Source organism: Xenopus laevis, chromosome 4S, assembly GCF_017654675.1.
Source record: "Xenopus laevis strain J_2021 chromosome 4S, Xenopus_laevis_v10.1, whole genome shotgun sequence".
In the NCBI taxonomy this organism is placed as follows: Eukaryota; Metazoa; Chordata; class Amphibia; order Anura; family Pipidae; genus Xenopus; species Xenopus laevis.
The window spans coordinates 49,657,205-49,684,043 of NC_054378.1; the positions used below are offsets into that span (position 1 = coordinate 49,657,205).

The following is a 26,839-nucleotide window of genomic DNA, read 5'->3' on the forward strand; positions in this document are numbered from 1 at the left end:
CATCTGTTTTCTGTTTCATTCTGTCTTCATGCAGCGGTTGGGTGTCAGATATGCATTGACAGTTAGATCCAATATACCTTATAGGGGGCTCCTTTTAACTAGAAGATGTATTAGGGCTCACTCTATTAAAATCACCAGAAATCCTGTCTCTCTACATGCAGGATTTGAGCAAAAGGCAGTTATTTTGCTAGATTTTTTTTTTTACTGGAACCAGTTATTTGAGTGAGTTCTAATTCATCTGCTAGGAAAGGGACCCCCCTTATAATATATATTGGATCTAACAGTCAATGACTATGTGACACCCAACTGCTGCATGAAGACAGAATGAAGAGAAACAGATGAGAGAGGGATAGTGAACATACTTGATTATTTCATAAACAATGCACAATATTTAATTAATTGTATTTATTAAGTTTCTTAATTCAGTATCATGAAGCATATATTAAATTTTAATTTTCATGATAGTTCCCCTTTAAATTACACACAGATAATATGAAAGGCCAAGCAATTTAGCAGCTTGAAGTTTGGTTAATAACTGAAACGCCATTGTTTCTTCTGTATAAATATTTATTAGACAAAGCAACAGGTTGGAAACCTTGATTTTGCACAGTATATTTCTCTTTACCCAGTACTCCTAACCATGCATAATAATGAAAGCATTTGGGACAAGGCAAGAGTTATAAATTCTGATGGGATCCAAACACCCTCCATGTAGCACACATTTGCCAAATATATTGGTTCGGCTTTTAACCTTGTGACCATGTGATCTGTCTGTAGCTGGGGATCTCCTAGGTATTTGTCTCCTAGGTATTTTGCCTTCAATCCTTTTAGTAAAATGTAACTGCAAAAGGAGTCTTTTTGAAGCATCACATGTACAGATGGAGATCAGAAAGCTGTTCAATGCAGCATACTGGGAGTGGGTCTTCAAATAAAAAAAAAAACAGGAAAAATGATTTTCATCACTGATAATATACTGTGATGTCTATAATAATCCATGATTGGTCTATTATCTTTACAGCACAGCTGTTGAGAGGAATATATATATCCATAGCCAACCAATCTAGTTAAGTACTCTCAAAAGTTGCAGTTGTGAGGCATGTGCCTGTCAATGAGTCTGTCTTTTAATATTACAAACTGGCAACAAGTAGTCACAAGTTCATTAATACTGGTTTGCAGGTCCTAAAGGTTTCATACCAAGGACTAATGCGCACTTCTAGGGATACAAAGTGATGCCTAACATCAGTCAAGTGGCTCTTGTTTTATCCTCATTGTGTTTGGCTGCATTCTTCTGTCCTCACGACACAATACGTATTCACTAAACTGTGAGGAGTCCACACCACCTCCACAAGATGCAGCCACATGAAATCCCTTCTGGAAGAGTCTCTCTAGTACCTAAAAGAGAATGGCATAGATAAGATTATTTTAAAAAAGCAACATGTCAGCCAGTTTGTTATTAATCACAAGCTGCTAATTTAACTAGGAATATATGAAGAAAAAGCAATAGCCTTCTAGATGCCCTTGAAAAGTTTTTTTTCGTAACTTTTTCCCATAAATAGAAATGTACCCACATATGACAGAAGGAGGTAATATATTGGCAGGCAGGACAGGTGCTGAGTGTGGGTGGAAACAGATAGACATGGTGTGGACATGCAGAATGAAAGCATGGGTAGGATGTGGGAAGGGTGTCATCAAGAAAACTCTACAGGGAAAGTTCTAGTTAAAGAATATAGCAATTTTATTATTGACCAGTCTGCTTCTTATTATCCTATATCCTAAATAATAAAGTTGAAGTGTCTCTGCGTCCAGTCCCTGTGTCCGTGGGATTGCACTACTGCGCATGTGCCCCACGGACCGTCTCTGGCGAATTTGTGTCTCTGCGTCCAGTCCCTGTGTCCGTGGGATCGCGCTACTGCGCATGTGCCCCACGAACCGTCTCCATGGACCGTCTCTGGCGAATTTTTTTTCGATAATAAAGTTGAAGTGTCTCTGCGTCCAGTACGTGTGTCTGTGGGATTGCGCTACTGCGCATGTGCCCCACGGACCGTCTCTGGCGAATTTTTTTTAGACTAGAACAATTCTGTTTTTATCAATGTTTGACTACATATGTTCTAGCGCCCGTTAATTTAACGGGCTTAATGTCTAGTATAACATATTTCTTGTACTTTTCAAACTATGACATTGCATGCCATGTATACTTAAAAAAAGGTTTAAGGAAGGTGGCAGCTAGTGCTGGCAGATATCAGTTGCTTCCCCATTTTGTAACTGGTTATGTCCTACTTGGGACTGTCTATCCCAAGTTTATGGAGTTCAGTTACCAGATCATGTAAACAATAATTACAGAAGCTTGCATTAAATAAAAATGATATAAAATATATATATATATATCTTAGTCCCATGAAGGGTTTACTGTAAGTTGCAGGTAAATAACCACTTTTACTGACATCGAATCGCATGTGCCTCTTAGCTGCTCAGATTTCAGTATTCCATTATTCTGCCTATACAATCAAATGTTTATTTTTCTCATTGAAAACACAGCAAACACAGATACACTGCTCTTAGTGAACCCAGTGCAAAGCAATTCTCTGTCTATATGAGAACTTTCACCTTAATTTAAACAACAAATGTTTATATTGCTCTCCTTCAAAAGCCTTGGCAATAAGCAAGACCACATCTAGTACAATGAAGCAAAGCACATATCCTGCAACACCACTATCCAATTTCCTACAGTATTCTAAAAAATCTGTTCTCTATAAAATGATGCTGGACCTTATTTATAATGCCATTCTCCAAGACATCATCTTGAAAGTGATTGCTTAACATACCTTCAAATTATTTATCCACCACAGATGGCAAACTTACAGGCCTATAATTACCAGGTTCATGCCGAAAACCCAATATTAAATATTGGAATTGTGTTTTCTCTTAACCAATACTACCATACCAGATAAGAAGAAGTCTGAAAAAAATAATCACCTTGCTAAAATTGAACTAAGTTCTCTTAGCACTAAGAAGTGACTATTGATGTCATCAGCTATAATCAGAGTTTAGTGATGTCATTTGTACAACATGACTTACTGAAACTTATGTAATATAAAAAGTATGAACCCCCTGTTGTAATATATAAGGAGTTTCCTGACCTGTATATATGCACTCAGCCTTTACCCTCATGCCTTTATGGAGTTGGTGATATCCTTATATTTTACAGCAGGGGAACATTATTCCCCAAATATTTTTTCAGTCTCAGGTTCCTAGATTTCCAGTTGTACAAGCACTGATTAACCTATTTATTGCCATCAGAGATTTCAGCCTATGGATATGCAAAGCACTGCAAACATATTTCAGAAAGAACAAGAAATATCGCAGCCATAAATATTTTAAGAGTAGCCTTTATTTCACTAGCGTAGCAATAGTAAGAGAACTAGTGAAACTAACAACTCTTCCTTTCTACAGTTCAAAAAAACATATTCATCCCCCAAGGTCACATCCGCATCTGTCATAGAGTATGATTAGTGTCTATGATTCTGATAAATCACTACAACAACTGTAGCAGGGAAAATATCAGGGATAGGAAGGAAAGCCCAAAAGATGTCTAGATATTAAACAACAAAATCCCTGTCTGAGCATGGGATCTTTCAGTAATTAAACAGGATATCATTCTGAGCTGCTTTTCATGGGCAGCAGCAACCTTAATTCACCTGAATATTTACCTATTGGGACCATGTTTCTATAAACCTCCTGTGTGTTTGTACACCATACCCCTTGGGATGCATCAGATCCTCTGCCCCCTAGAGCAGGAGTGCCCATACTTTACTAATGCGAGGTCCACTTTAAGCAATGTTGTCCCATTATGATCTGCTGCCATAAAAGCATTGTTAGCATTATATTCCATGGAAAATGTTACTTAAATATTGATTTATGAAAAAATGTGTATTGTTATATTTAACAAAACTATTTCTTATGTAACCTTAATGTAATAAATATCTGAATGAAAAGCATGAAATAGGAGGGTGATTTAGACAAGCTGTTTGTTGACTGTGTCTTGAGATCTACTGATCACCAGCTAAAGGTCTACTGGTAGATCCTGATCTACCTTTTGGGCACCCCTGCCCTAGAGTGTGACACTGTGAAAATGAGCATGTAGGCATAGGGTAAGCCAGAGGAAAGGTCAATAGAAAATAAATACTATTAAGTATATCATCTTGGAGTCCTTATAGGCTAATTTATTAATGAATGTTCTTAGATCATTTTAATAATGTAGCTAAGTAAATGACCAAAGCAATACACTAAAGGACATGCCAAAAACATAGCTAATAGCCGATATATACATACTTTTACTGGAAGTCTCAAACTTTGTAATTGTTAATGCCTTGACAATTACAAGTCCCCAGTTTTTGCTGCCTGGCCAAAGACAGATCCAAACAGACTCTAAGGCAGGGGTGCCCAAAAGGTAGATAAGGATCTACCAGTAGACCTTTAGCTGGTGATCAGTAGATCTCAATACACAGTCAACAAACAGCTTGACTAAATCACCCTCCTATTTCATGCTTTTCATTCAGATATTTATTACATTAAGGTTACATAAGAAATAGTTTTGTTAAATATAACAATATACATTTTTTCATAAATCAATATTTAAGTAATATTTTCCATGGAACAGAATGCTAACAATGCTTTTATGGAAGTAGATCATAATGGGACATCACTAAAAGTGGACCTCTCATTAGTAAAGTATGGGCACTCCTGCTCTAAGGGGCAAATTTATCAAGGGTCGAATAGTCAATTAAAATTAAAATTTGAGAGTTAAAAAATTCACACATTCGCATTTTAATCCCCCTATTTATATACATTTGAATGTGAGATTTATCACACCTCGGCCATGGAAAGAGTCCTAGTTCGAATACTCACCACCTAAAACCTGCCGAGTTCATGTACAAGTCAATGGCAGAGTTCCGTTGAGCCATGGGGGTATATTTATCAAAGAGCGAAGAGAAAAGTTGGCCTTTCCACAAATCCGGGCCTGCATTTTGAGGAATAGGTGGAGATTCTCAAAGGCTATTTGACACAGCCAAACATGGCAGCCAACCCTCATGGGGGTATATTTATCAAAGAGCGAAGTTAAAGATCGCCACAGTCCTCTAGAGTGAAATTCCGCCACTCCCCATTCATTTCTATGGGATTTTGAAAGGCCTATTTATCAAAGGATGAACTTTCACTTTCACCCATTAATAAATACTCTTTTAATAATAGAAATGAATGGAGAGTGGCGGAATTTCACTGTAAAGGACTTTGGTGATTTCTAATTTCACTTTTTGAGTCATTAGCCTTCCTGACATTTGGGAGTTTTTTTTTTTGGGAGAAAAATTCAATTTGAAATTCAACCTTTGATAAATGGGACTCCAAAAAAAACATATTTTGTACCTAAGCACTATAAGAGGCAATACAGGCAATATAATTGCATGCACTTACTTTCCCAATGTTATCCTGAATTCCTCGTAAGAAATCTTTCTAACAAGCAGACTATAAATTCCCAGAAAAGCTGCACTTGGGAATAAAAATGTTAACGGAGGCACTAAAGGGTCAGCCTACCATAGCAGTTTGGTTAAACTAAACAGGTATATAAAGTTAAATTAAAACTAGTAGCAAAACTAAGCAGGAACTGAAGCACTCAAAATTCTTACAGCAATTTTTTTACAGAACATCTTTTGTGAAGGATAAAAAAAGTGCAGAGATCAATTTTTTTAAGTCCACACCGCAGGCACCATCATTTAATTATGAGCAAGACATAAATTATGCATTTATACATTGTTGCATTCTCTGGAAAATGGCAGAGATTTTTTTTTTTTGCAGGTTTTTTTTTGGAACATAGTCTTACTCGCTGGGGGCATTTGCTAAAAAGACCTTTAGGCTCTGCATTGATGAAAAAAATTTGCATTTATTAGAACGGTGCTGTTAAAACATAGAATAAAGAATGTATTTTTTCCGCTTTTTTAAGAAAAAAGTAGTGATCTAACAGGTATTTATATAAATATATATCTGCAGAGATTCTCTGGGGAAAGCAGGTCCTTGGGAGCATAATGTTTTGAAACAAACTTTATACCCCCCTAGCTGGTTAAGTACAAGCAAAGAAAATTAACAATGTGAGAGAACCATCACATGAATGATTTATTTTCATTTATTAGTCACCTTGGGTGACCCCTGAAGTGATTGCTATGAGTTCCCGGAATGTGGATAAAAACAAAATATGAAATGGATCCTTTTTTCTCATGGAATGTACTTTGAGGTCTCTGTTGATTAACCTTGATTCCATTCACACATTGAAACGGATGCTTTACACTTAGTTACAAGTAAATTAGTTCATGTGACGCTCTAATTACGATGTATGCAAAAGGCTGTTTGTCTTCAGGTTTATAGAGCTGTTGTACTAAAAGGATTCTTTTATACTCACATTTATATGCAGTTATTTTCATGTCAACAGTGCTCTCAGTTTTAGCAGTCAAAACATTTAAACAAACTACAGTATTTCATAGTCATGGAACATTCATAGTCACAATTATGGCCCCTTTATCTGAATACCAGGTCATAAGCTTTACTGCCATGTAAAATACATTGTAATCATCTGCACGTTGGTGTAAGAGTTCTACAAGTGAGCTTTTTATTGGTATCAGTATTATTATTTCATCAAGGCATAAATCGTATTAACAACCCATTAACAACCCATTTTTGTAAATCGATCTAAATGATATTGGGGCTGAATTACCAATTAAAATGCTTCTGATCAGTCTTCTATATGAGATAATGAAATATGTAATTGGTTGATAGGAGAAATGTTCTGGGGCAGATTAGTACCTATACCTATATACTAGTAAATTAGCCCAGTTGTTTCTATCTTCTATTAGTTAAAGTAAATATAAGGGCCATGTTTCAGAATTTACCAGTTGATTGGATTATCATTTTGTTTGGGCATACAAATGTATGGAATATAAAAGTGCAGTCCCATCTATGTGTAATTGGTTGTAGAGCTCTCACAGGCACCAGTGAAGTAATGCATTTTAATGGAAACAAGACACACTTTAAAAACCCACTGGCTAATAAAACTGATAAATAGCTGGATATTTGTAAAAAGAAAAATCCCTCTGCCCCCCCCACTCCCCCATGATAGCATCTGGTTTTAACTAAAGAAGTAGCTAGAAATGTTGTACATTATGTTGTGGGCTTCTGTACCAGCTCAAGGCAACCACAGCCTTTTAGCAGGGAAGCTCTGTACCTCCAAAGATGCCCCAGTAGATCCCCATCTTCTTTTCTGCTGATTCAATGCACATGCTCTGTGCTGCTGTCACTTAATGAGCTTAGGGACCCACTTACAATATACAGTACACATAGAATAGAAATGTCACAATATGAGGGGCAAATTTACTAAAGGGCGAAGTGGCTAACGATAGGCTGAAAAAGATCGGAAATTTTTTTGGGGGTACCAACCTTCCCCCCTTACATTTCCTAACATATGGCACCTAAACTATACAGTGGCCACATGTGTAGGGCAATAGAACAACTTTATTTTATTTTAGAAAGGATTCCCAGGCTTGTGCAGTGTAATGTACTTTTTGCAGCATGTACGTCCATTGTATTTTAACTTGGCGCCGTATGCAAATTAGGCATCGCTAGCGTAACTTCGATTGGCTTGACTAATTAACGCTAGCGCAACTTCGCTACCTTTCGTCTCTAGTGCAACTTCGGATTTTAGTGAATTAGCGGCGCCCCAGCGAACTGCGGCCAAGGCGTCACTAGCGCTTAGTGAATTTGCCCCTAAGGCTGATTAGTAATTAATAAAGACAATTACTACATGACAGCAGCACATAAACCAGTACAACTAGCCTCAGAATTTAATAATCAGCCCTGTAGCATCATCTGATATTACAGGCGAACCTCAGTTTCTGTTTGATAATTTGTGACAACCCCTAAGCTTAGCTTCTCAACAGCTGCTCAGAGCCCACTGAGCATGTGAGTGTCGCAGATACTTTCCAAGGTGGTGACCCCCTGTGACAAGTTTGAAGTCCTGGATCATTGCTGCTATTGACAAGCTGAAACTTTAGGCTGGTGCAATAAGTTCAGTATATAAAACATGGCATTTTAAGACATTTTTCGGGTTTAGTACTCCTTTAACAAAGATGTAGTCAAGCATGCTAATGCCTTTAAAAAACAAATTAGTGACTGCATGTTTTGCATGAGTGCAAACTGCATGGTGACTGCATGCCAGTTACACCTATGATGTGCCCATCATTTTAATCTAATGCAAACAAATGTATAACTGCTATTCAACCTATTTGCTCGTGATTTCAAATATATTAGAGAACAAAAATGTCCAGTAGCTGAAAAAGATGAGCAAGTACATACAATCACCAAATAATTATTCTAAATCTTAACCACAATGTTTACATTTAGTTTTAAATCACTTGCCTTCCTTTTCTGCTTCTTGCAAAAATGCATATTCACATTGTTGAGGGTCACTGACTTCAGCAAGCAAAAAACTATTTCTCTGAGAGGCTACAATGTTATTGCAACTTTCTATTACTTATCATCCGTGCACTTCAGATCACTGGTTGCCAGGGTAAATTGGACCCAATTGCTAATTGTCTCATAATATGACAACACCATACTAAAATGTAATTACTATATAAGGTGAACTAAACTATATCCTGTGAGACTACTATGGTACATTTTAAACCTTTAGTGAGTCCATCCTCCCTGCCCACCACATTAAATTTCCAGTTCCAGGCGTTCATGATGTCATCGCCCAGGCGCACTTCTATAAGAACGGCGCCCCCCTCCTCCAGTGCTCCTCCAGAGTTGTTACAAGTTAATTATTTAAAAAAAAAGTGCAGTTATCGACTGTAAAGTTTAATTGCAAGTGTATTTGTCACAGCATGGCGGTTAATTGATCCTTTGCCTGTTATTCTGTTATGCTATCAAGGGGATATGACATGCCCACGCAATGGCCGGCATTGGGGGGAGTAAAACAAGTGTTTTTGGATTGGCAAGGATTTGGTGAGATATGATATCAAGATAAATAAAGCTGTGGCCGACCTTCATCCACACTCCTGTCTCAGAACATTTATTTATGACATCAAGGGGGGCAATGGGTATTACAATAGGTTGTTGCAAGGAGTAAGCGGCTAGATACATAACCTTCTCCACAGTCTTCATCAGATTTGTTAGTTTATATTGTATATAAACATGGTAATAGTTTTTGGCCCGTAATCCTGCTTGCTCAATCCCAAACTCTGCAGGCCGCATCATACGCCCCACCCCCTTCCCGTTGCTGCTTGATCCGCACAGTCCCCCACCACTCACTCTGTGGCTCTCTCCTTTCCCAGTTGGTTGCCCCCTCACTTCTTTCCAAGCACATCCCTTTGTCACCTCCCCCTGTTTCAGGCCCTGGGCTGACCAATAACTAATAATGGAGGACTACCAAATAAATAATCACTTTATGTTTTTCTGCAATTAATGTCGATGGAAATTAACTGACCTATAGCTCTGAAGCACAAGACACAACTCCAAGAATGGTGAAAGCTAAATGTTCAGCTGATTGTTATGATATACAGTAGGTGAAAGGGTACAGTGTGAAAGCAACAGGTGTGGTATGCACATAGGGATTTGTGTCAAAGGCAACACATACATAATTTAAGGTGGTCATACACGGCCGATAAAAGCTGCCGACAGACCGTGTCGGCAGTTTATTGGTCCATGTATGGGGCCCCCGACGGGCTTCCCTGATCGAGATCTGGCCGAAAGATCGGATGGGAAGAAAAATCCCGTCGGATCGCGGCCGCATCTATTCGTTGATGCGGTCCCGCGATCTGACCGCCCATTGCTATTCATTAGGATCCGATCATTGGGCCCTAGGGCCCACGATCGGATCAGCCCGATATTGCCCACCTCGAGTGGATCTCTCCGTGTATGGCCACCTTAAGAGTAAAACTCCACAAGCAATTTTCATCAGATTTTGTGGGTGAGATTTTATCTGATCCTCCATGCAACACCACATGATGCCAAACGATGCAGCATAAAAGCACAAGATTTTTTAGGATGCTACAAAATCTGATCCCCCTAGGCTGGAATGTAAAGTGGGATCAGATAAAGTCGGATGGAGTCTTTTCTTCATGTGTTTACATCCAGCAGTCAATTTATTTCAATGAGGAAAAAAAAGTCTTTCCGACGTCATCCGTTTTTTATCTTGTCGCATGAAGACGCATCATGCAGTGTTCGCATCAGTATGTCATGGAACATTTTACATGATTTTTGTATCAGTCCCATTATATTATGACCCATGCAGTTTCGGACTGGCCCACCGGGATACCAGGAAAACTCCCGGTGGGCCCAGGTGTCAGTAGGCCCTCATGCTGCTAAACATTTGGTATATTTCATGGTCATTCTTTATTTCTATGAGAAAAAAGAGGCTAAATAGATGGAATAATAGATTATAGTATGTAAAGAAAAGAGACTAGGAGAATAGCGGTTGAGCGAGGAGAGGAAGAATCATAATACTGAGAGTGGGCCCCTGGTCTAAGGTTTTAGGGTGGGCCCCTGGTGTCCCAGTCCGACCCTGGACCCATGCAACACCATCTGACTTGTTGGATGTGCTTTGTCGATCCAACAGCATCCTACAAAAGCCCTTGTGGAGTTTTATACATTTATACTTAAGCCCATCTCCAAACTAGTATTCAGAACCAGGTGGCTAGTGTCACTAAAACAACAGATAGTTGTTTGAATTTCAGACAGTGCAGAACATGGGTCAGAGCAGCAAAATACCAGATATACAGATTATCTGAAAAAGCAGTTTCTGCTAGATCACTAACACTGGCCTCATATTAGATAGTTTCACAAATTCTGCCGTTTCACAGCAAAGCTGAAACTCAAACAGATTCAAATAGCTTTTAACACTGCCAATGTGATTCTTATTATTATTCATACTCTCAGTGTTATATGGATTGTCACACATACTGATGGTAATTATCTAGGAAACTGAGGCAGCAAATTTGCAAATCACCAGGAAACAAATAGCTTGAAAACCACATGGAACAGATTCAGAAATCCAGGGACTGCCATGGAACAGAAAATGCAATTCAGAATAAAAGCGACTCCAAAGAGTATACAAAGGCACTAAAACAGACAGACTTAGCAATAACGTAAGTAATACATGCCGCATCAGTCCTAGAATGGAACGCAATACACAGGTGGTAATTTACCAACCAATAAGATTCAACTATATAGTTGCCATTTGTTTTAACTGGAACACTACAGGTTATGAATGCAAGCAAGATCTGATTGGTTTCTTTAGTAATCTCCACAGGTATGAGATCCGTTATGTGAAAACCCATTATAAAGAAAGCAGAGTTGCAGGAAGGCCGTCCCCCATAGATTCCATTTTAATCAATTAGTTCAAGTTTTTAAAAATGATTTCCTTTTTCTCTTGAAAGGAATCGTTCAGTGTAAAATTAAAAACGGGCTAAATAGATACTCTGTGCAAAATAAAAAATATTTCTAATATAGTTAGTTAGCCAAAAATGTAATGTATCAAGGCTGGAGTGACTGGATGTCTAACATAATAGCCAGAGCACTACTTCCTGCTTTTCAGCTCTCTTGGTTTCCACTGATTGGTTACCAGGCAGGAACCAATCAGTGACTTGAGGGGGGGCACATGGGTCATAACTGTTACTTTTGAATTTGAGCTGAATGCCGAGGATCAATTGCAAACTCAACGAACAGTTATGTCCCATGTGGCCCCTCCGAAAGTCACTGACTAACTCAAAGTTAGAGAGCAGCAAAGCAGGAAGTAGTGTTCTGTTCTGTTCTGTTAGACATCCAGTCACTCCAGCCTTTATACATTACATTTTTGGCTAACTAACTATATTAGAAACATTTTTTATTTTGCACAGCCTATCAACTGTATTTACCCAGTTTTTATTTTTACACTGAGCTGTTCCTTTAACTCTAAAACAGAACCTTGCACGTGATCCCAACTAACATGATAAAGCAATCCTATTGAGTTTAATTAATTATTTTTTTAGTAGACTTAAGGTTTGGAGGTCCAACTTACAGAAAGACTCCTTATGCAGAAACCTTGAGGCCCCGAGCATTCTGGATAACAGGTCCCTTACCTGTACCTATGTTAGTAAATCATATACAAAGTCTCCCCCTCCTTTTTCTTTAGTGGTTTCATTAGTACATTTATACAGTATGTGCCTCTTTAGTGATGCACCAAACTAATGTTGATGGTAAACTGAGCATTTGTACCAGCAGTTAGCTGGAAGGTGGATATTGTTTTGATTTGTAAATTAAAGGTGGCCATACAGGGGCAGATAAAACTGCCGATATCGGTTGTTTAGACCAATTTGATAGCTTATCTGCCCGTGTATGGGGGCTTCCGAAGGGTCTTCCAGAACGATATCTGGCCACGATATCGATCGGGAAGGTTTGATTTTTACCCGACCGACCCCTCTGAGCCCCTTGGCGTATTGTAATCTGATCGTTCGACCATACGGCCGAACGTTGGGATTACCCCCCGATATAGCCATGCCACTGGTGGAATATCAGGGAAAGATCGCCAAACGAGTGGATCTTTGAGTCTATCGCTCACATGACTTTTACAGAAATATGGAAAAAAAACTTCATGGCACTAATCGATCTTTTGAAAACTAGCACCTAGTTTCACAAAACTGATGTTAGTGCTGTCTTTACCCTTCCCCAAGCCTGACATCACTGCTACAGTAACCAGTGGTACAACTAGAACTTAATGGGTCCCACAGTAAAATCCTTAGTTCTTCCTGTGACAGGGTTCAAAGTGTTTAAAAATGTCAAGGCTTAATGAACAGATATGGCTAATGAAAAGCCGAAACAGATTTATTTCAAAATTTTCATGCAGTAATTCATTGTAGTACTTAAGTAAAACATGTCCCTAAAGGAATGTTTGATCTCAGAATGAAATTAGTCAAAAGATTTTTACTGCAATTGGCATAGAACTGTTACGTCAGTGCATTATACTACATGTTTTTGCAATATAATTGGCAGTTTAATGGAATACTAGGTTATCTACAGTGACTTGAGCTAAAGTGGCTTAAATGAGTGTTTCATATTTCAGCAAATTTTTTATGTAATAGAAAGACCAATTCTAAGCAACTTTTCAACTGGCTTTTATTATTTATTGTTTACAGTTTTTTAATTATTTGCCTTTTTCTTCTGCACAGACCCCATCAGAAAACAAATGCTCTGTAAGGTTACACATTTATAGTTATTGCTTCTTTTTATTATTTGTCTTTCTATTCAGGCCCTCTACTATTCATATTCCAGTCTCTTATTCAAATCCATACATGGTTGCTAGGGTAATTTGGTGAAAATTTGCCAGCGTGATGTCATTTTGCCACTTCGTTGATTTACTAACAGGTACTGGCGTAAATTCGCTAGTGAAGTGGACCTACCCTAGCGCTACTTCGCACCCTTATGCCACGCGAAGTTGCGCTATGGCGAAGGGACGTAACTACATTAATTCACTAACATGCTAATTTTCGCGAACGTTACTTCTTGCGCCACACTTTACTTCTCCACCTCAGACCAGGCGAAGTGCAATAGAGTAGATAGGGATGGTTCAAAAAAACGCTGGCGTCTTTACCTTTTTATAAGAAAAAAGAGCGAATTTTTTTTAGGGTACCCTCCTTCCCCCCTACATTTGATAACATACGGCACCTAAACTATACTGTGGGCACATGTGTAGGGCATTACAACACATTTATTAAGGTTCCCTGGCCTTGTGTAGTGTAATGTGTTTTCTGCTGCATATACAGCCATTGTAATTTAACTGCACGCACTTGTGCGCAACTTCGGATCTTTGTGAATTTGCGTAGCCCTGTCGAATCTATACCTGGTGAAGTGCGGTGAAGTGCTGCAAAGGCAAAGCTGGTACAAATTCAGAGGTAAGTAAATTTGCCCCCAAGTATCTTATATACCACATGCATCATTACCCAGGCCATATTTCAGCTGAGGCATCTAGGGGGGAAAATGCAGAACAGTTCCAGAGACCTTCATTCATTTCATAAGTAGTGATGGAATTAGAAAATTGTCCATGGCACACAGGCTGCTGCAAGCAAGGAACCCCTTGCACGTTTATTGCGGAAGTGAGCAACGTTTCGGGGTCACGTGCAAGAGGTTCCTTGCTTCCAGCAGCCTGTGTGCCATGGACAATTTTCTAATTGAATGAATTGTGAGGTGGCCGAACATCTACCATTGAGCACCAGACATCGCATTATACATTGGGTGATGTTTTAAGTAGTGATGGACCCATTTCACTTCACCAAAAATTCGTGAAACTGCGAAAAATTCACTGAAATGCATTAAAGTCTATGGGAGACATTTATTTGATGCATGATAAATTTTTTCACCCATTAGAGCAGGCATTTCCAAAGTCCGGGCCGGTTTCAAATTTACACCGGCCCACAGCCTTCGTCATAAAATTAATAAGAAACGGCCAGCCGTCTCAGCCTCGTTCGTGACTATTCACCTCGTCCATGTACCCTCACTGTAATATCTTTGCCAACCACAAACTCATGTGGGTCACATGAAGAAAACCTACATCATTTCTGACGGGAACTGAGTGTTTATGTATTTTGCTTAGAAGTGGCAGTATTGAGATTTGTTTGCCACTCATAATTTGGACTGCCATTTAGGCTCTTGGTTCTGGCCCTTCAGTATCCACTGAGTATTGTGTCCATTTTATCATTTATGAAAAGTTCTGGCAATAGCTGTTGAATTAGAGAGGCAGAAGTCTATTAGACAGCACTGCTTGGGCCAGTCATTCTTAATTGTACTGATGTGGAAATCTTATTAGAGATGCCTTTATTAAACAATACATTGGCTCAGACCATGTCTGTGACATGTGAATCGTCTGCTAATGCCAGTATTATTATAATTCTGACACAAATACATGGCAAAATGTGTCCATCATAAAAATGATTTGGGAAATGGAGACTACATAGTGGAGAAAAAACATGGCAATATGCATGCAAAAATTGCACTTTGCCCCATGCACCCCTTTGCTAAATGAGACTTCTGAAAAGTTACTGTGCTAGACCTGGAGCTTGTTATAATAACATGTTGCTGGTGTTTAGAAAATAAATTCCCCATCACAAAATCTCTTAAATCAGAGCACAAAACATAAGATATTTGAAAACATTTCCACAAATAATTAAAAAAATTTTTTGGGACAGCTAGCTCTATTGTTGTATGAATCAAGTGGTAGATCGTTTCACTAATGTGCCCAAATATTACTGCTACGGCTATACAATTTCTGTAGGTTAATGTTAATGGTTCAAAGAATGTCAGGCTGAATGGTCGGCCCCCACACATTTTCACCTCAACAAATCTGGCCCTCGTTGCAAAAAGTTTGGACACCCCTGCATTAGAGTCTATGGCCATCATTTTCATGGCGAGACTTGGTGAAAGCACTAGATGAAGGTCTTTTGTCTTGCCCTGACCTAAGCCTACATTCTGTCACAAAACCTTTCATCATCAATCTATTTTTTAAATTCAGACAACATCAGGCAGTTCAAGATCTGCAGAATCTCAAGGAGGCACATTTATTAAAGGTCGAATTTCAAATTCATGTGAGTTTTTTTTTTAATTCTATTAAATTCAAATATACTCAAAATTCAATTGGGGGGTTATTTCATAAAAATAACCCCCCAATCTTAAATTCGCATGAATCTTACCGACTCCAAAACTCGAATCAAATTCAAGTCAAATTTGACTAAACCGATTCGATTTTTTGCTACTAACATGTCCAAATTGGTCCCGGAAACTCTCCCATTGAATTATACATGAACTCGTCAGGTTTTAGGTGGCGAATAGTCCATTTGAGTTCTTAAAGGGCCAGAGTGTGATAAATCTCGAAATTCTAATTAAAACTCGATTCACGTTTTTGTTTAATTCACAATTTGAATTTGAGAGTTTTGACCGTAAAGAAAATAATAAATCTGCACCTAAGTGTTATTATGCTGAAAATCAGCAGCAAATGAAAATGTTTATTACAGACTGTATAAACGGCAATGAGCTATTCATAAATATGTATGTATAAAATAATAATGTGTATACATTACCTGGACGGAGTTTAATCTGCAGTAACCATTAAGTGGAAACCTAATAACATGGGTTGGATCTTGGTTCCAGCCGGCATTCACAGAGTTGCACATAACATCTCCAGTTTCAGGAAAGATCTCTTCTATTAAGGCTTTTTCTCCACTTAGAGCAATCCTCTCCCCCAGGTCAGGGGTTACTCGAACAACCAGACAGTCACATGGCTGGAAATGCTTCCTGTGCTCTTTATCTTGTTTCCACCTTTCAAGTTCTTTAACCATAGGATGTAGCTGATAATATTTTGCTTCTTCATACAAAAGATTGAATTCCTAGAAACCAAGACATAGGTAAGTTGAAGATCACTGTAAACTTATTAATGACTTTCATTTTGGATAAACGGAAACTACAGATGATCACATGTCCTATTAAGATGTACTACATGTTGGCACGTCCTCCCTTAGAAACAGGAAGCCATACAGTATACTGTCTATGATGGACTGGCCAGTCTCCAGACTTCAACCCTATCAAACACTTTTGGAAAAAGCTTTAACTTATTGTCAATTGAAAATGCCCTACAGAACAGTTATATAATATCATGCACAGAATTTTATATACAGGTATGAGACCTGTTATCCAGAATGCTCGGGACCTGGGATTTATCCATTTCGGATAATGGATCTTTCTGTAATTTGGATCTTCATACTGTAAGTCTACTATTAGACAATCATGTAAACCTTTAATAAACACAAAAGGCTGGGGGTGCTTCCAATAAGGATTAATTATATTTTAGTTTGGATCAAGCACAAGGCACTGTTTAATTATTAAAAAGAAAAAGGAAATCATTTTTAAAAATTTGAGTTATTTTGATAAAATGGAGTCTATGGAAGAAGGCCTTTCTGTAATTGGGATCTGCATAACAGATTTCTGGATAACAGATCCCATACCTGGGATCATGTGCATAATTAAGGAGACACTCGTGCCCCAGTAGATATAGAAAATAAAAATACAAAAATGACCCCTGCAATTGTCAAAACATTGCATTTATAAAGCAGGGGCATTAAATGCAATTAAGGGGTTGTTCACGTTTAAATTAACTTTTAGCACAATGTTGAGAGTGATATTTTGATATTTTGAGACAAATTTTAAATTTTTAATTGTTAGACATTGTCAAATAAATAATGGGTTTTCAAAAAGGACTTAAAATACTATAAAGGTCTAAAAAAATAAATGTTAACAAGGGAGATTAAATTGCTTCATGGATATTACATCATAGAAACATATGAGAGGTACAATTATTCACTCAGAAAACACCTCAGTGTCATTATAGCTGTATAAAATACATTTGCCAGTATTAATTGTTATGCATTGAATCATATACACTACACCTAGAGAAGGGCTGCAGGCCTATGGACAGCTATGGCTAATATACATAAGAAAATAAAACAACAACAATAACAATATATTCAAATAAAATTTGTGACAGATATGGAAACCCACATTACAGGGTGAATTTCCATAGATGTAGCAACAGCTAATTATCTGTCAGCAACGCACTAGATTGAACAGTAAATAGAGTATTGTAAATACCCAAAAGCCATACTACCATCCAGACTAGATATTAATTATTGCCCTAATTAACTGATTACTTGATTACAATGTTAACGCAGAAGCAGTTAAAGAAATGATTCCAAGAATAATGTAACCTGCCGGAGCCAGTGTGCCCAAAAGTCGGAAATTAGTTATTCAATGTTTATTTAATGTTATAATTGTTTCTTCTCTATGAATCTGCGATGGATTTAACATTTAAATGGAAGCCTCTACCATAGGGTTGCCACCTGTCCGGTTTTGAACCGGACAGTCAGGTTCGAAAATACCTGCCGGTTTTCAGAAGTCTGAAAATCTGGCAAGCCTTTTCCCCTCTTCCGGAGTGATTTGGGAAATCACTGGCCCTCCCCTTCGCGTCACTGGCCTGCTCCTTTGCATCATCAGCCCTGCCTCTGATGTCACTAGTACCGCCACCCTACCCAGATTCCAAAGGAAGAAAAGGTGGCAACCCTACTCTACGAGCCCCAACAAATAAAATGCAGAATCTCTGCAGAAGAAGTGTCTTGACTCTATATTAACATTTTTATCAACATTTTTTGGGAAATGTCACAAAAAGAAATCGGGATACACGTGTGACAGACTAACAATTCTAAAAGAAAAAGCCAATTGCAGACACGAAACACAATAAAAGTTTTATTAAATTTAGATTAAATTAAAAGCTAAATAAAGGCATTACATTAACATTATGATATTGTTAAGACCTAGTGGGTGTGTACCAAGAGGGGGAAAGAAATAAGAGCAGAATTAATTTGCTCTCTTTACATTATCTTTGGAGAATAAATTGTGTTTGCCAAACCACCTGTCATGTTACTGCTAACAATTTTTTAGCAGTTTGCTATATTCTTTAAGGTTTTGGGTAAGTCCGAATATGTTTTCATTGAATTACTAAACCCTTTGGCACAATCTTATTGGTACCAATTTCGAGAAGCACAGTATCTCTTGCCTCTTCTACATGTGACACATCAAAGGTTCTGAAAAGCCCTGGGTTATTAGCAGAGATCACAGGAAAATTCTCCCATAATGCATCCTCTTGGGTCTAGAAAGGCAGCCTTTAGAATGAAGAGGTGAGACAAGGAACGGACAGTTCCCTGTTAGAGCACATGCAATAACTGAGGTGAAACTATCCTTCTCTTGACTAATTTTATGTAATATTCCAACATGCTTAGCAGGCTGATTTCTTGCAATATGAAATTACATTTATGTGGCTTGTAATCAGCACATTGCATTGTAAACAGAATAAGGAAGGTACTGTCATTTATGCATATTTCATTCTGAGTGGGGAGGGAATGTTTTCCATACCTTTATACAGTAGTGCCCATTAAATTATATGTATCTCTGTTCTATCACATGCCATGTTGGTTTCCACACATTTTCAGTATATGCATCTGCAACTTTATCAAGAAAAGCAAATCGGACTCAGGGTCTTAATTACTTATGGTGCTCAAAACACAAGATTATGTGAATCAGGCCCAAGCTTCCATTTACTCAAGGGTAGATCATGTAACCAAAAAGTTTTCTTTATACGAACACCCAACTAATGTGAAATTGTGTAACCTGTAGAATTGTTAAATGGCATGCGACAATTGGTGATGCTTTTGGCAGGTATTACTAAATCATGGGAACTCCCCAAGGGCACAGAATAAAGGTCAACTCAAGCAGATGGACAATAATTTTAATGTATTTGTTATTCCGAGTCTGTTATTATCTATGGGTGTTAATCTATTTATATCAGCCAGAATATTACAAGTCACTGTGGTTCCATGACCATATAAAGCAGTGATTGCCAACCAGTGGTTTGTGAGCAACATGTTGCTCATCAAAACCAACTGATGTTGATCCCAGTGGGCCAAAGCAGGTTCTTATTTTTGAATTCCTGGATTGAAGGTAAGCTTTAGTTGCATAAAAACCATGTGGGCTGTCACACAGAGCCTCATGTAAGCTGTAAGTCCAGATAGGGGCTATCAAATAGCCAATCACAGCTCATATTTGGCACCTGAATAACTTTTTGCATGCTTATGTTGCTCTCCAACTTCTTTAAAATTTGAATGTTGCCCATGGGTAAAAAGAGGTTGGAGATCCCTGATATAAAGAAACAAAACCCCTTGCCAATTGCTTAAATTTAGGTTATGGAACACTAATGTGACTACAAATATCTTCATATTTTGAAGGAAGTAGTGACTTATAATGATAAAACATGAGTTTTAATGTCAGAGACATGTGACTAAGTGGCATAATTAAGCACCATTTATGACCAATCACAGCAATTTACTCCAAAGTTTTATGAACCACAAAAGTGTAGTCTGTCTAAATTCCAGCTATTCATGGCGACATTGACCCCATATACATCTGGATCATATGCCAATATAGTTTGCTATTTTTAGTCATGAGCTGCAATAGCGCCAGATATTGACTGTTCTAAACATATGTTTGAAGGCTACCACATTTCTAAAGATACAAATATAAATCACCCACTGCTTAAAAGACAGAGCAGTGGATTGGCCAGTGGCCAACAAAATGGCGGTGATAATACCGTTTTAATATATCATTATATACAAGCAGAAAAAGAAACACAGGAGAAAGAACACGAATAAAGATTTCCTGTAATTTCTAATTCCTTTTATTTTCCTTAACTATCTATTAGTTCTTAACTATCCAGTCCAACAACTACAGGCAAAGACATGCAGCCCTATGAAGGTGGCCAGAATGTCACAGAAAAATGTGGCACAATCATCCCATAAGATGAAGAAACCACCATTTAGAAACTGTAACTATATGAACAGCTCAGAAGAGAAGAGAAGTGATGTGGCAGGAATATTCAAATATGTAAATTGAACTCAAATGGGACGGAGTTCAGTTAGGATCATAATATGAAGCTGGAAAGAGCAAAAGAAAATTAAAGGTAGGATAAGGAAACACTTCAGCAGAGAAAGGGGGATAAGTACTTGCATCAAACATAGAGCAAATATTATAAAGGTATGGGAGAGATATATAGGAGTTCAATAAAAACAAGCACTTCATGAGTGTGTCTGTGTATCTGTGTTAATGAATGTACAATATCCTTCAAAGTCTTTAATCCAAGCTGAGACACTATGCATGGAGACAATTACAAGTCACTGGAAACCTGTTGTCCAGAAAGCAAACATTAGGGAAGATGACCAACCATTAAAAAAAGTACTTCAGATTTTGGACATCAAATTTGTCTTGTAATCCTGAATATCAGAAATTTAAATAGATTGAACTACAAATGCTGTCATGTGGCATTTCGAGGTCCAGAATTGTTTTTTTTCACTTGGTAATTAGGAATGACCATAGATTTGTGAGGAACTATACAAGAAGTTGAACAAATATGAGATTTAGATTGGAGTGATTGGTTAATTATATTTTCCTAACTGTAATGCTCTTCACAGTCTATAGCACTTTCACACATTCAACTTAAGTGATGCAAAATAAACAGAGAAATAAACACATATGGCACCTATGACTTTGGTGTTTGGGCATAAGCAGGGACCTAGCCTTGTTGCACAATCAAAATTCCATTATTTAACAGCATTCTCAACTTTGGAAGTGAAGTGCAATGTGATCTAACCTAAAGGCATGTACTCTTGTTCAACAAAGGTGAAAGTAGATAAATATTCAGGAACCAGTTGTAATGATTTCTTTAAAACAGGCACTATACTGAACTTCAAAGCAAGCCAGCTTTACACTACCCAAAGTGTTTGCAATTTAGAAAAACAAAAACACAAGGCTTGTTATTATTTACCACCTATTCTTACAATTTTTTAAACCTTTTGTTTGATTGTTTATAGAATAAAGACAAGGCCAACATATTTACACATAGAGAACAGAGCTCAAAATAATAGCCAACTCTACACAATGGTTCTTTACCTGGAGTTGTTTGGCTTTCTTGGGGTCCATAAAAGGAAAGTTTTGCAACTGTTGAACTCAATGTACTTACAGAAAACTGTCAAAGTATATGCAGTCACAAACAGGCTTATCAACATAATAGTGGTAAAAGCCTGCACGTATCAAATAAAGCTGGCTATACATTATACAATCCACTCATTTGGCGAAGGTCTTTTACCTATAGGCCCACCTTGAAGTGGGAAATATTGAGGTAGAGCTGATCATCACACACTTTCTAGTAAGTTTACTAGATGTATATACATATGCTGATAATGACGTTTGACTTGTCTACTCCTGACTCTTGACAGCGACTTTGGTGCCCATGCAACAGCCAAAAAGATAGCCTTCTAAAATGACAAGTACTTGTGGTTCTATCTGATATAAATTAAGAATGCTGGAAAATTCAGTGGGCTAGGATAAAGTTAGACCTTGTATTATGATTGCAGACCTGGGGCCTAGGTTATTTCATTTGCCTGATTTGCCATTTGCTCCAAATTAGGCAAATACTTTCTTGATGACCTTATATTTATGAATGCATACAAAACATCAGCAATTTGACTTTAACCACCAAACATTCCCCAACCATCACAACCTTCTTAGTGTGACTGGAGACTCTTAATCTAGTCACGCTAGCCAAATGAAGGAAAAATAAACATGCTAATTGCTAAGCACTTTTTCATATGACCCCATACATTAAGGTATATTAACTGGACTTGTGTCAAACACTTACTTTCAATACCCTTTTATTGGAACATCAATAATCATATTACTCTATTAGAATGTAATATGCATGTTCCAACTATGTTTTATAAGCATGTAAACCAGTTTATCCAAATGACCAGTACATGCTCAAGTGCCAAATAAGAAAAAAAAATCTATTTTAAATCAGTCATATTCTTCCAACTGACACTGTGTTTTGAAAGGGAAAGTAAGCTTGGCTTTAGGGACAAATATCCTAAAGCGAAATAAAGCAAACTTAGCTCAGAGCTTTCCACCTTTAGATCCATGGCCTGGATCAGTTTCTACCCATACAAAAAGTGTGCACCAAATTACCCAAGTATGCTGGGATGTCAGCAATTACCTTAAATCTGTCAGCCCATCCTAAGTCCAAGATTTTCCACCACTTGCACAAAAGGGAGCTGCACCACTTGTCAGATATCACTCTTGTGACCGAGATCTTGTACGATCCTAAAAAGTTCTTACACACATTGGGGCCCATTTACAAAAGGATGAATTGCGGGTTATTGGCGAATATTCGCCAAATTAACAATTTGCTGTGAATTTGCAGATCAAGAAGACAATACGCTAACGAAAAAGCTCCGTGCTAGAGAATTTTCGTGCCGTTTCGCCATGCAAATTTTCACTCAGGCGAACGATCGCTAATCCGGAAAATGATCAAAGTGTAAACTTTCCAATACGTTACCCTTTTTGCCAAAGTCTACTTCACCTGGTTCTACCGGGGCGAACTGTTAAGATGATGCTACATCATAAACCTTACTATGTCAGTGACATTAAATCCAGTATTCAAAAAAGTCATAAAAAAAGAAAACTTTAGTGTTTTTCCATATTTTAATGTGGGATTATGTTAAAAAGTTGTAACTGTTAAATATATATTTTTAATCCAACAATTTCACCATCACCAATAAAGACATACATATTTAAATTGACATCAGCTAAAGTATTTTCTGAAGTTTCGCTAGGAAGAAAGTAACGCTTCAAAAATTCAAGAAACTTTCATGCTGACAATTTTTTTTACTAATGAAGAAAGGATGCCAGCGTTCATTTGCCAAGAAAATTTTTTGCATTTCGATGAATACGTGTAGTCGTAGAGAATTAACGTCTGACATAGTTGCAGGGAAGCTTTCCAAAATGAAAAATTCTGAGTAAATTTGTCCCATTAAATAAAGTCTTTTTCCATTGTTACCCTATAAAAAGGATTGTATTTCACAGCATCAGAAATCTATGCAATATTGCTGTGTATCAAGAGTTTGCATTAACACATGCTTATTCTTAAGGTTGCGACCTTTGTCCATCTCACGATTCGGGCAGGGGGCGTGCCATGATGTCAACGGGGTTGTTCAGTGATATTATGGGCGGGGCGTGCTACATTACTTGGGTGGTGCTGTTACGTGGCGATCAGCAATCGGCTGATCCCCATGTCAATCAGAGGAGATCCTGCCCCGTTTTCCGGATTTGACCCGGACAGCCCAGTTTCAGAAAGTCAAATTCGGACAGATGGCAACCCTACTTAAACTTGACTAGCAGACTTGGATCACCTATATACTGCTACGAATGAGCTCAAAAGGCTAAATAATGTCACAGGCAGTCTCCTTTAATCTAGCACACAGGTTATTTCCAGACAAGGCTTAATTCCAGTGTCTAACCAATAATGCATTACCACTTCTCTTGTCTGGAATGGTCACTTTTTTTCACATCACAAATGCTGTCTCCCTCATGCCCTTTATTTTTACTAATAAGCACGTAGACAATACATTAATGGCACAATGCAATGTTTTCCTAATATTAAACATTGTCATAGATGGAGTGTATTTATTTGTAATCGTAGAAAGTTCTACTAACTCTGGATTAACAATAGATATTGAACTTACTGTATGCTATGTTTTCTATTCAGGGTATGAAAAAGAGCTAGAAGGTTGTAGCAACTGGAAAGTTGTAATATTGTTACATGCCTCAAAGGGATTTGGCTTTTTAAAATTCTTCTGTAAAGTAAGACAGTAAATGGAGTTTTCCCCTGAAGATAGATTTAAAAAATGGCCTTTTATCCTCTTACCTTAAAGTCCTCCGGCAGAAGCAGCTTAGAGGTCCTCAGAAAGCTTAAAATGTATCGGAAAATTTCCCCGTCCCGATCAATGAAATAATGTTGTTTTAAACTGTCCAGTACAATGGGTTCTGTGCCATTAAACAGCCGACTGATTCTGAAAAGAAAATACAAACAAAGGTGTTCTTTGGTGTCTATTGGCACTAATAAAGCACATATAGTGCATAAACACATTTAGAGTGCTGCCATCAATAATTGCAGAATATTGACAATTTGATTTTCTCTCTGAGCAACTGTCCAGCTGTTAAACAACTGAAACTTTCTGCATCCACAAAAAAACCCCATCAGGAATACTAGGAGTTATAGTATAGCAACAGCTGAAGATTCATACAGTGAAGCTTCCTGCTAAACATCTACCCTAGAGCTGTTCTACTATTTATTTCTGGGAAAGAAGAAGAAGGGGATGAAATCTGTAATCTAGTTAGTTACCAAAGTGTTAAGAGGGACATTAATTATACAGTAAAACATACTACAATGTATAAATATTATTTTGAAAAGTAAGCTTGAAGCAGGAAATAACACGACAAGCCTTTGGTTGGCCATACAGATGACGACATCTTTCACTAGCAGTGACCTGTTTGGAAGAACATATTTATTGGGATGGATCAGTTCAGAGGGAAGCACACAAGGTTTATCATTGTTGCTATTTTGTTGAACACACTATCTGCATGATCTAAGGGTTTACAGATATAGACTGCCAATAAAAATTCTAAAGCTCTGGAGGTTTTGCACATATTATTCCTATTACAAGTGAGTTTGCTCTGGTAAAATTTCTGATCATGTAAATAGCAATGCAAGTAGCTCCCTCCCCCTCTCACACACAGCTTTTTCCTGACCAAATCTGCACATAGTACAGCTGCACCACTAGGTCAATAGCCTCCAGCTCTAAATCTCACCATGCTTTGGGCAATCTGCTGTTGTTCTGTACAGAATCAAGAGAGCCGGGTTAGAAGCATTCATCATAGCACAGCTACTGTGCCATTCACAAGGACAGGCATACTCAATTATGACCAAATGGCCTCATTTTGTAAATGGCAAGGAGCATTAAACATTATACATGTGTTTTATGACTTTCTGAAGGAACGACTGCTTATGAATATTTCTGAATAACTGGCAACAACATGTTTTAAAATACTTTATTTAAAAAAAGTTTTTTATTTTGACATCAAGTTCACTACACTGGATCTAAGTAAAAGGAAATTAATTTATAAGTACAGGCTGTCATGTGTTTTGCCTTTCTATGAAACAAAAGGTTCAGCTTTAAAGGAGGACTAAACCCGAAAAAATTGATATGGCTAAAAATGCCATCGTTTATATACTGAACTTATTACCAGCCTAAAGTTTCAGCTTGTCAATAGCAGCAATGATTCACGACTTCAAACTTGTCACAGGGGGTCACCATCTTGGACACTCACATGCTCAGTGTGTTCTGAGCAGCTGCTGAGAAACTAAGCTTAGGGGTCGTTGCAAATTATCCAGCAGAAAATTAGTTTGGACTGTGATATAAGCTGATGCTACAGGGCTGATTATTAAACTCTGATGCTGGTTGCACTGGTTTCCGTGCTGCCATGTAGTAATTATTTGGCTTAATTACTAATCAGCCTTATATTGTGAAATGTATATTCTATGCCTACTTTATATTTTGAGTTGGTCCCTAAACTCAGTAAGTGACAGCAGCACTGAGTAGTGCAATGAACCAGCAGAAAAGAAGATGGGGAGCTACTGTGGCATCTTTGGGGGCAAATATCTTTCCTGCTTGGGCTGGTACAGAATCCCAAAACCTAATGTATAACATTTCTAGCCAACTTCTTTAGTAAGAATTTAGTTTGTTGAATCCTAGTGATACAAAACCAACATTTCTGACAATATAGCACAGAAACACCATAAGTTTCTATGGCTGTGCATAATGCATGATGGAACACAAAGGCATGAAGAACCAAGGAGGGCTGTGCTCCTCAGAAGATATCTGAAATTCAAGGGTTATATAGACACAGTAAGGAGGATTTAGGAGAAAAAAATGTAAAGTTTATCATAGGAAAGCAGGTAAAATACATCTTCAAAAAAAAAAAGAAGTCCCAGATTGTCAAATTCTCATCTGTTGGACCTGACATAATCAATGAACAAGTAGTTTATTGGCATCAGTGTATATTGCAGCTCATTAATAAATCAAGCGACATGTGACAAGTTTATTTTTTTTTTACCCTCAATAAATGTTTGTAAACCTGAATGTCTCTAAGGCACAGGTATGTATTCTATGCTCATGTTTTTCAGTCACCAGAGAAGTGGTTGAATATGGCTGTACAATCTTTCCTATACATAAATGGAATCTGCCAGTCACTGCTAGTGACAGGCGGATTTTATTGAAGTAAATTA

The 26,839-nt window shown here is 37.8% G+C and overlaps 1 protein-coding gene across 1 annotated transcript in view; it reads right to left on the minus strand.

Annotated features, from left to right (window-relative positions):
• Positions 1–553: 553 nt before the first annotated feature.
• Positions 554–26,839, minus strand: part of kctd15.S (potassium channel tetramerization domain containing 15 S homeolog) — a 39,901-nt gene continuing 13,615 nt past the window's right edge. The window contains exons 3-5 of the mRNA XM_018240482.2: positions 24,419–24,563; positions 16,143–16,448; positions 554–1,392 (exon numbers count right to left, since the gene is read on the minus strand). Of these exons, the coding sequence (XP_018095971.1) occupies positions 1,240–1,392; positions 16,143–16,448; positions 24,419–24,563 (604 nt within the window). The 3' untranslated portion in view covers positions 554–1,239. The remainder of the gene's footprint in view (positions 1,393–16,142; positions 16,449–24,418; positions 24,564–26,839) is intronic.